The 10,154-nt window shown below is 39.6% G+C and overlaps 1 protein-coding gene across 1 annotated transcript; it reads right to left on the reverse strand.

The window, feature by feature from the left end:
• Nucleotides 1–995: 995 nt before the first annotated feature.
• On the reverse strand, nucleotides 996–6,195 carry LOC137258741 (acetylcholine receptor subunit alpha-like). Its single transcript, XM_067796431.1, has 6 exons — nucleotides 5,992–6,195; nucleotides 4,597–4,782; nucleotides 3,986–4,030; nucleotides 3,114–3,223; nucleotides 2,073–2,611; nucleotides 996–1,393 (listed from the first exon to the last, which is right to left on the reverse strand). The coding sequence occupies exons 1-6, from the start codon at nucleotides 6,193–6,195 to the stop codon at nucleotides 996–998; spliced, it is 1,482 nt and encodes a 493-aa protein (XP_067652532.1).
• Nucleotides 6,196–10,154: the final 3,959 nt, after the last annotated feature.

The raw sequence follows: 10,154 nt of genomic DNA on the forward strand, positions 1-10,154 counted from the left end.
GGCCCGAGTAACAGGTTTCTGTTCGGTAGAAGTACCTTACTGAAACAATGAATTTTAATCAGGAAAGTAGTCTGTCATAACTCGACCCCAGGTCATCACCATGATGCAGCCAATGACGGGATCAGAAATCGACCTCACAGATATGTCTTCCCACATGGGTTTCACCCCACCTCCCCGGGTATTTAAGAAATGCCGATTATCAAACTGTGGTAGCCGAGTTCAGTATTAAGTGTTCCATGGATTTAGGAATCGTGGCAGAGTACTCCATTAATTGTTCTTGGTTCCTTATTGAATAAAGGAATACGTTAAATAAGGAAGCCGCTAGAACTGCATATATTAATCAGGCACAGTCAAATACAACACGTAACGGGATGTACATAAAGGTAATCGTACACGCTTCGTTTTACAATGTAGGCTGATCAGCAGTTAATGACGGGCACATTTAACTCTGTATTCTCAACCTAGTTCTAGCAACATGGTGGTTCTCACATGTTTTTGCTACTGAAAAAGACCGATCCATGTTGGAAGTAATACTCTACAGGGACTTTAGTGTGTGTTTGCTTTCAATTTGAAATTACCGTCGTTGGATGAAAAGGTAAACAAGGTTTCTATGCTTTGATTTTCAACGAATTAGAATGCAGCGGGGGGCCCCATTTTATAGTAGAATCTTTAGACATTACACGGTACCATTAAGACAGTAAAAGTGATCGATTTACAAGCAGAAACCTTGTAACCTTGTTGTATTATAATATATTCACGTGTGATGTTTCAAAGTTAGAACAGAAATTAGGTCAGAATAGGCCTATATAATATGTGGATACAATGGCGAACATATTTTGTTTGTGCAAATTTCAATGACTCATATTCTATTACAAATGTACATTTCACGAAACAGACTAAATGCGAATAATTAACACATCATCACGCAGAGTTTAATTCACATGTAACCACTGTCACCTCTACTAAAGGTGCAGACATCACCATTATTTTCAACCTCAGCATGTGAATAGAATGCCGAAAAGTACCGACACTAATATAGCAAGAAACGTAAAGCATACGAAGCAGATCTTGTCAAGTCGACGAGCAAGCAGGATCCATTTATCATTTGTAAGTCCATTGCTTTCGGACTGTTCTTTAATGTTTTCACTTGTTAACTGTAAAGCCCTTGTCCTGCCAGTAATTGAAGACAACTCCAGCTTCGGAGAATGACTTTTGCAGCTCTCCCCAGTTTGTAGATCGTATGTATCTTCTCGTGATAGGTTAGTTGTTCTTGAAGCTTTGGACATTGGAACTGTGACTTCAAAGTCTGGGGGTAATTTATGAATGCATATGATAATTCCATTGGCAACCACTATCAGCATACTTATTATTGTCTGTAGGGACGCATACATCACTGAAACAAACGCACATGTGTAGATTATATGACAAAACTGAATGAGCACTTAATAAATCAAACTCACACTCGAGATCTGATAAGATCAGCCCATCTCGAAATATTAAATGAAATTTGAATCCTCATGATCACATTATTATATTTGATTATACCATGCGTACAAGCAGATAAAATTTATTTATGTAACGATAAAGCCAACCTTAGAAAGGAAATGAGAGAAGTAAGTCAGTAGTTTGCAAAAGTTTAGCTGAAAACATATGAAGCCAAACATTTTCGAGAAAGGGAACTAATTCTGTATAGATAGTACTCTGTTGGTGGCCTAGTATGTATCAACAGTTACCTCCCTTTGTAGTGTTTGGTTCGAAGTTTGGTTCCAATTCCATTTAGCCCCCTTTCCAGGTGACGTATCCCTTAATCTCACAAAAACTGACAAAAATATATTTCATATGTATATATAATTTTGGAACCAAAAAATTCTTGCTTGTTCACAGAAACAAAAAATATCTTGGTGACTTAACGTACCTATCAAACAGCTTTTCATTTCAATCCAATTCAGTACCCATACAGTTACAGGTAATACACCCCTACATTTAATAAACAAAAAAGTTGCAAAATGTATGCATACATACAAGAAATAGTAGTTCAAGAAACTGAAAAACCTCTTATGGACGAACCGTACCTATCAAAGAGACTGTATCTGACAACTTAGGCATCGCATCACTTATGGACCCAATGAAGACCAGGTAGGACAAGACCACGGTGATTGACAGAGTTATCTTCTCCCCACTCTCCACAGGTACAAGGAAGCTAACTGGACCGAGTAATGGAAAACTTGTCACTGGCAACACCATGACCATCCAGTAGAACGCTGGTCGTCTGTTGAGCACAAGACTGTAACTTATTGCCACCAATGCATCTTCAGCAAATTCCACATGGATGTGTTTGCAATGGACCGTGGACTCACCGATGGTGAACTCTCCATGTGGCACAAAATATGACATGTCGATCCCATTGAGACGACTGGTAGTGTTCAAGAACCTGCTTGTTGTCATCCAGGGAATAAATATAAAGGAACAGGTCTGGGAGTCGAAGGGGTACTTCCTGATGTCAATCTTGCAGCTTGTTTCACTAACAATTCCTGGTTCCCAAGTGACTAACCCGCTACTTTCTATACGAACGAGAGTATCTTGTGCTCCTAAGTTCGTTGTGTGAGAAACACTATGTCTAGAGGAAAAGAAGCTAAATATTAGGATGTACATTTGTGAAATTGGGCAACAGTGCATGATAATGATCCAGATATACTGGAAGTCAAAATGACATTAAGTTTGGAGACTACTCATTTGAGCTCCTATCAAAATATGACGTACATGTATGCCCTTTGTCCATGGGTGACAAGTGTTTTGTAAACGTACTGCTTCATTTAGTATCGATATAGCTGAAGACAGCGTCCTCACTTTAATACTTTCACCCCCTCACTCACCCTACTCAACATGATGTCCATGTTTGGGAATAAGTATTGACTATGATATGATATTTTATTAACTGTGCTTGTGTTTTCATAACTGATGGCAGGGCACGTTGGTCATATTATCAATATCTGGTTCAGACTGTATTATGTGTAGGTCGACTATAATATTGGAATGTTGCCTTTTAAGTGGACTTCAGTATTAGCTCTTCAGTATTAGTTTGGCATATTCAAAGATTGTTGTTTTATACATACGCATTGTCGATGACGTAGTCGGGCCGCCATATGTTAGTCTGCGGCACAGTGATGAAGTCCAGTCCTCCATACTCACTGGCGTTCCATGATACGATTCTGTCATGCCAACGCTAAAACAAACAAACAAACAAACAAACAAACAAAAATACTTATGGAGAGAATTTATTCAACATATTTACTGAATTTTAAAAAAGCTTCAATTAACCACCAGAGAGCAAATGTTGAGTGTTTCAGTCAGAAACCTATTTATAAAAACATATGTATGTAAATGAGTACTTTATGATGTATGAAGTATATGTCACAAACGAGAGGCGTTAAATATATCTCTGCATGCAATGTAATTTGTAGGTATTTTCATTTCTTATCGGTATATTCTACAACGGATACTCTCTTGAACGAGGACTGTCTGAAACCTTTGAATCCATAAAAATTTTGTTGCTGAACTATGATAATTTGAAGGCTCTTAAATGCAGCCATTGAGCAATCCACGGCCGTTGAACCCCAACACGAGTTTTGGTTTGCTTTGTAGCCTGGTTTGATAGATACCATCTTTAAATATGTATTTTATTACCGTGTTCCAGTATGCCAGTATGATATATAATGCCATTCCAACCGAGGAACATTGACATGTGGCTTTGATTTGATACATTTCACTGTGCACCGCTTATCCAAGATCCATAATGGCAACGACACTCATATGCATGTTTGTACATTAAGTATACAATTGGCACTTCAATGTGGTGGCGAAAGTATACAACGAGTACGATGTTCAAGGTGGCAAATGTAAGAGGAATCAAGTTATTTTTGTAAAAATAAAAAAAAAAACACACTGAAAAAAAGGTTTGTGCTGCATTTTAAAACAGTAAACTTACCAAAGTCAGCACGCCGGACCATTTCAGTTTTTGAATCTTCAGATCCTGCATTTGAAAATTTGCTAGATATTACACGTACACACATAGGCTCACAGACACACACGTGACACACATACACATCTATAAAACTAGAAACCTGGGAATATTAATAAACGAACACTTGAGCTTTCATGTGATCCCTTAGTTTTTCCCTCAGTACGCCCCCACGCAGGCAACCTACCCCCACCCCCCACCCCCCACCCCCCACCCCTACGCCTTGAACGGACACACGCACGCACGAAAGGTCGAATGTCTGAAGATCTTTGGTCCTTTAGTGGCAGCTGGATTTTTATATTGACAGTCGGACTATAAAGAACGTAATAATAGCATTTGAACTGTCTGATGTTTTATCCACGTTGTTAAGAAGGTTTGTAAGACATTCAGTTGTATATATTCTGTACAAAAACGAAGATTTTAGAACTTAGAAATAGAAATAGTGTCACCAATAGCTCAACTCTTTATTCATGACGCCAAGCTCACACACACTCACACACGCTCGCGCACGCACGCGCACGCACGCATACACACATTTGCCAGTTTGATAGTTTTCATTCTCAAGTAGCCGTACTTACCAGATATGCAATAGTGTTAGGCGTGAACCTCATATCTACCGTTACTGCTTCTGATTGGTTGTGAACAGGACGTATGTAAACATCGTATCCATTAAAGATCTCTTCCTTCAACTGCTTGACGTCCTCCGGGGCAACGGCTCCGACTGTTAAAGAGGTTGAACAAGAGTGTCTATATATGAGTGTATTGATTCAACAAAATGGTAGTGTTCTATAAAATGAGGTAGTTCATGTATCGACGATGTTATGCCCCTTTGTACGAATTATACAAAGTAAAAAAAACCAACAAAAAACCAATAACCCCCCCCCCCAAAAAAAAAACAAACAAACAAAAAACAACAACAACAAAAACAACAACAACAACAACAAAAAAAAAAAAAAAAACAAGGCCAGAATACAAAAAGTCGTAGTATATGTAAAATCAGGACATGTTCATGATGCCATGGTAGAAAAGTGCTCTATCTAACCGAATATAAGCTCATCGCTCGAACAACATGGCATATTAGCAATTTTATATTATAAACTCTCTCAAAAAAGAAACGCAACCCTCGTGTTTTGACAATTTTATTTCTAAGATTTTGGACAACACAGCTTTTTTATTTGTGAAGACTCAGGTCTGATATTTGGCAAACTGATAACTGATATAATCATGTTTGAAATGTTCAAATCAAATACCATTTCATAGACCCCAGGGGGTCACCAGGGGGCGTTTTCCTCAGTATCTCGTATGGGCCCCACGAGCTTCAACCACTGCACGGCATCTCCTTGAACAGGAACGAAAAAGTCGGCGGATGTTTTCTTGTGGAATAGCTCTCCACTCCTCCTGCAATGCAACAGAGAGCTGTTGTAGCGTCTGCGGCGCAGGCTGACGTTGACGTACGCGTCGATCGAGGGTGTCCCATAGGTGTTCGATCGGGTTGAGATCGGGAGATTTAGATGGCCATGGCAGGACATTTACGTTAGAATTCTGCAGAAAGTTGCACTGTTGCATGTGCGGTATGAGGCCGGGCGTTGTCATGTTGAAAAATCTGTCTCTGTCGATCAATAACTGGGAGAAGGTGAGGCTGCAACACGTCGTTGATATAGCGCTGGGCTGTCAGGTTGCCTTGAACGATCACTAAGTTCGATTTCTGGTTATAGGAGATGGCTTCCCATACCATTATGCTTCCCTCGCCAAATCTGTCCACTTGTCTTATGCAGACAGGCGCAAAACGTTCTTGACGTCTCCGATACACACGCTGTTTTCCGTCGTGACGTTGCAACAGGAAACGGGATTCATCAACGCCTCCAGTTTTGTAAGGTCCATATCTCTACGTTTCGGCACTATCTGAGTCGTTGGCGTCGATGAAGGGGGCGCAGTACAGGTCGAAGAACTGGTCTACGAGCACGTAAACCCACTTCCTTCAGACGGTTCCTGACTGTTTGAGCTGACACCCTCCTCAATCCGGGTATCTGTGTGGCTGTCACCGTTGGTAGGGCATGACGATTGCGTAGATGATGGACCCGGATGTACCGATCGTGACGTGCAACAGTGCCAAAACTTTCGCCAGCTTGAAGACGACCAATGGCGATATTTCTGTCAGCATTGCTCAATCGTGGCATTTTTAACGCTGCTTCTAGGCGACAAGTCAATGAATAAGATACGAAATCACACGAGCTTTTATACTCCCTTACATCAGCTGCCATTGTCATGTATTGCACGTGCGTTTGTCTTTTTGTGCAAAGTCAGAAATGCCATTCCATGCGTTTTTCCCGAAATAAGCATTAAACTACACTTCTGTGTGAAAATGGGGTTGTTTGTATGATAATCCTCATTAATAATGTGAAGTATTTGAATACATTTCCATAAAAGTTAGTTTGGTAAAATATAACATACATAAAACCTTTTTTGAAAATCTGAATACAGGGGTTGCGTTTCTTTTTTGAGAGAGTTTATATGTACCACCGAATCCGTGTCAATACTCTACTGTGATATCGCATATTATCAGAATTCCAAAGAGACTTACCGTTATAAAGGTGCATAAGTAGAATCATACCCGTGAAAGTAGCTGGTGCCACCAGACCTGGAAAATGGTTCTCGAATGCCATTTTGTCGTCAGAGTATCTGAGTGATTTAGCATCTAGTCTAAACTTTATGCATGCAGGTGTGTGCACTAATGAGGGGATATTTTTACCTGATTCAACTGACATTATCGATTCATAGAATAAACGCCATCTAATTAGTATTTGAACATTGCGAATCATCCACGCATCATACACGCATTTGAACACTATTTGTCAACGCCTAGAGACTAGAGACGTAATGATCACCAATGATCTGTATGTCATCACAGTCTCGTGTTGACACAAGGATTGTAATGGGCCGAACAATTCTGACCTTTGATCTGGTGGACAGCTACATTTTGTCGTCTAAACTTTGCTAGGTGTTATACTCGAGAGATGACTTGAGAATTCTCTAATGGAAAGTTGAAGCCATCCCCGTCGTCATACAGTCTCATATGGCGAAATGTTGCAGAATTTTAAAGCACAAGCATTTAGAGTTATGTCCCTGGGTCTCTTTCGCTTTCTCGTGACGTTGACGGCGTAATATGGCACGTAGACGAATCACCCGCCCAAACGGCGAAGAAGTGAGTTCTTACTCGTGATGATGTGGAGTGATTTTTCTCCCTACAACGTATTACGAAAATTACGAACAATCACAGGTTTCATAGTTTGTGATCTTGGCCAAAACAAGTCTAAAATCTAAGTATGAATTTTTCAAATCATATGGCCGGGAGGCATCAGGCTGAAATGTCTGAAAACAAAGACGCTGTCATTTCTGTTCAGTACAGAGCCAGAATATTTTCATTTCAGATTTTAATACCTTTGGTTCACAGAGTATGATGCCATTATATCATTTATAAATTAGTGCTATCGGAAAGGAAAGTTAGGACTTTGTATATCTAGGTCACGGTACCGCTTTACAAACTGGTGTAAGTAGATTTTTGTAATCTTTCGGCATTTTCCAACACTGCACGCTCGAGATCTATTTGTTAGAGGGGCGCCTATTTGTTTGAAATCCTGTTTCGCTGGATTCTACAATACTGTTATTCAGTTATAACCTGTGTCATGAATTTGAATCAAACTATCATTTCGTTTATGACATGACTTCAAATCATTTAACTTCATACAGTTTCAGTGATCTTGCCAGTTTCCAACTCCCGCGTTACTCAAGATCTTCCTCGGAGACCCCTTACTGGGAGGAAGGATTTTGCCTGGTACATGTCACTCCTGTAACCTCCTACTCCTGTAAGGTACACTGTGGCGGGTGGCCGGGGAAGTTTGATGACGTAAAACGATGCAATGAATTGTGTCGTATGTATCCTCTGGAAAGCAGCTTTCTTACAAGCTTGAAACTACAGCTTAGGGAGCACAGAGCCGACAGTGAGAAGTGATTCGAAAATACCAATCAGGCTTCAAACAGATGATGCTGAATTTGAGATGTTCGCTGGCAAACGGCGAAACCCACAAAATAACAGTCAAAAACTGTGAGCACAATCAGGCGTAGATCAGACATTGATCGCATTCTAGGCGTAGGATGGGACTTTCGGATTCTTAACGAAGCCGGTGACAACATTAAGTCGCAAACCGTGCGGTTTTACATTATAACACTAAAACCCATAAAGAATTTCATACTGTTTCCAGATCATGTGGAACCAAATTTCATAACCAAACCACAAGGCGTGGGTGTTTATATTTGTAAATGTTGCCGGGAACAAAAGGATCTTCCTACATTCGTAGTTTTCTTTGTAAAGTACCGGCATCAGAGATACCGGTCTGTTTTAAGCATGCGTTTCATGCTGTGTTCATATTGAGGCTAGAGTCTTGAGATAACATAATGATCTGTCTTGAGGAGGAGATTTTATTCATGGATGACATACCTTGGTAGTTTTTGTTTGTGAAGTATCTGAGATACAGGTCAGTTTTAAGCACGCGTTTCACAAATAGTAGTTTGTTTTCTTTGGACAAAATATTTGTAAGTTGCAATGATAAAAAAACCGAACGGCAGCTATCATCCCCTTCACAAACGAGTTTTATTCACCTGTCGTCCCCACGAAGAAGTTCAATTTTTAATCGGTGATAGCAGAATGGAGATAAACACACGGTATTGGGAAATTCGATAAATAGTAGACCGAATTGATAGTCTCTAAATTTCTTTTGATGCCGAACGCGTAGTGTGAGGTTCGGCTGATTAATCTAGAGACTATCAGTAGGATGTAATATTCATTTAAATTTCAAAGACAGTACCTTTATGTCCAAAATAGCGTCGTATTGTACTTTGTGGGTTACACGAATACGTTTCAGAATGTACATAGAGATTACTAAACGTGTGTCTTTGAGATACCACTTTTTCTTACGAGTTGTTGTTTATTTTCTCATCGTGGTTGCGCAATGATACACAATGCAATATTTGTGAATGAGTGACGTCACATGGCTTCCTAATCACTACTCATCTCCACAAAAATGTTGCTTCCATATCTACGCGTCATCAAGGCGACAATGATAATGTAAACTATAAAAAAATCATACATAAGAAAAAATGCACACCTGGACCCTTGCTAACGTTCCATGCTGTACATTGTTTTTGGTTCTGAGTGTCATAGGGAATTACATTGAAATCACATAGTAGCTCGGAGCTGGAAAGTGGATCTCTGTCGAAAGAATCATCATGCTTATCAGTGAAAAATGTTATCTTCGTCAATTTAGAAGAAGAAACCACGAGGGAAATCCATCTCACAATGGACAGTCACTAGAGAAATCGTATCAGATGCATGACACCTGTGGCATCTCTCCAGTGAATGTACCAATGCTGCACAGTTTGAATATTCGAAGAGAATATCGCCCTTTATCTCTAATAATTATTATTATTGTTCGAGCCATTTGAATTCATGACAAGAGGCAAACGATTCAATAAAACGAATCATAAAAAACTAGATTTGTGTTATATGTATTCTCATGGAGTAGCCAATCACAGGATTAGAAATCGACCTTACACGTAGGTGTGACAACAGTGTTCTCACATGGGTTTCACTTCCCGGGTGTTTAAAAAAATGGCGATAATCAAACTGTATCTGTGGTAATCGCGTTCAATATTAAGTGTTCCATGGATTTCGGAATCATTACGTGGCAGAGTACTGCATTATAAAGCAGTGTTCATTGTTCTTGGTTCGTTATTGAATTAAGGAATACGATAAATAAGGCATTCTCTAGAACTGCATATATTAATCAGGCACAGTCAAATACAACACGTAACAAAATGTACATGGAGATAACTGTACACGCTTTACAATGTAGGCTGATCAGTAGTTAATGATGGGCACATTTAACCCTGTATTCTCAACCTAGTTCTAGCAACATGGTGGCTTGTAAGTAATTCCGCATGTTTTTGCTACTGAAAAAGACCGATCCATGTTGGAAGTAATGCTTTAAAGGGACTTTAGTGTTTGCTTTCAATTTGAAATTACCGTCGTTGGATGAAAAGGTAAACAAGGTCTCTATGCTTTGATTTTCAACGAATTAGA

This window comes from Haliotis asinina, chromosome 12 (assembly GCF_037392515.1).
Source record: "Haliotis asinina isolate JCU_RB_2024 chromosome 12, JCU_Hal_asi_v2, whole genome shotgun sequence".
NCBI lineage: Eukaryota > Metazoa > Mollusca > Gastropoda > Lepetellida > Haliotidae > Haliotis > Haliotis asinina.

Bases quoted from the DNA above. Each gene is read 5' to 3' on its own strand.
- LOC137258741 (XM_067796431.1), bottom strand. From the start codon at position 6,195: ATGCCACGATTGAGCAATGCTGACAGAAATATCGCCATTGGTCGTCTT. The intron at 3,224-3,985 runs GTAAGTTTACTG...TGTTTGTTTTAG, and splicing joins GGTCCGGCGTGCTGACTTTG to CGTTGGCATGACAGAATCGT. The intron at 1,394-2,072 runs GTACGGTTCGTC...CGTTTGTTTCAG, and splicing joins AGATACAGTCTCTTTGATAG to TGATGTATGCGTCCCTACAG.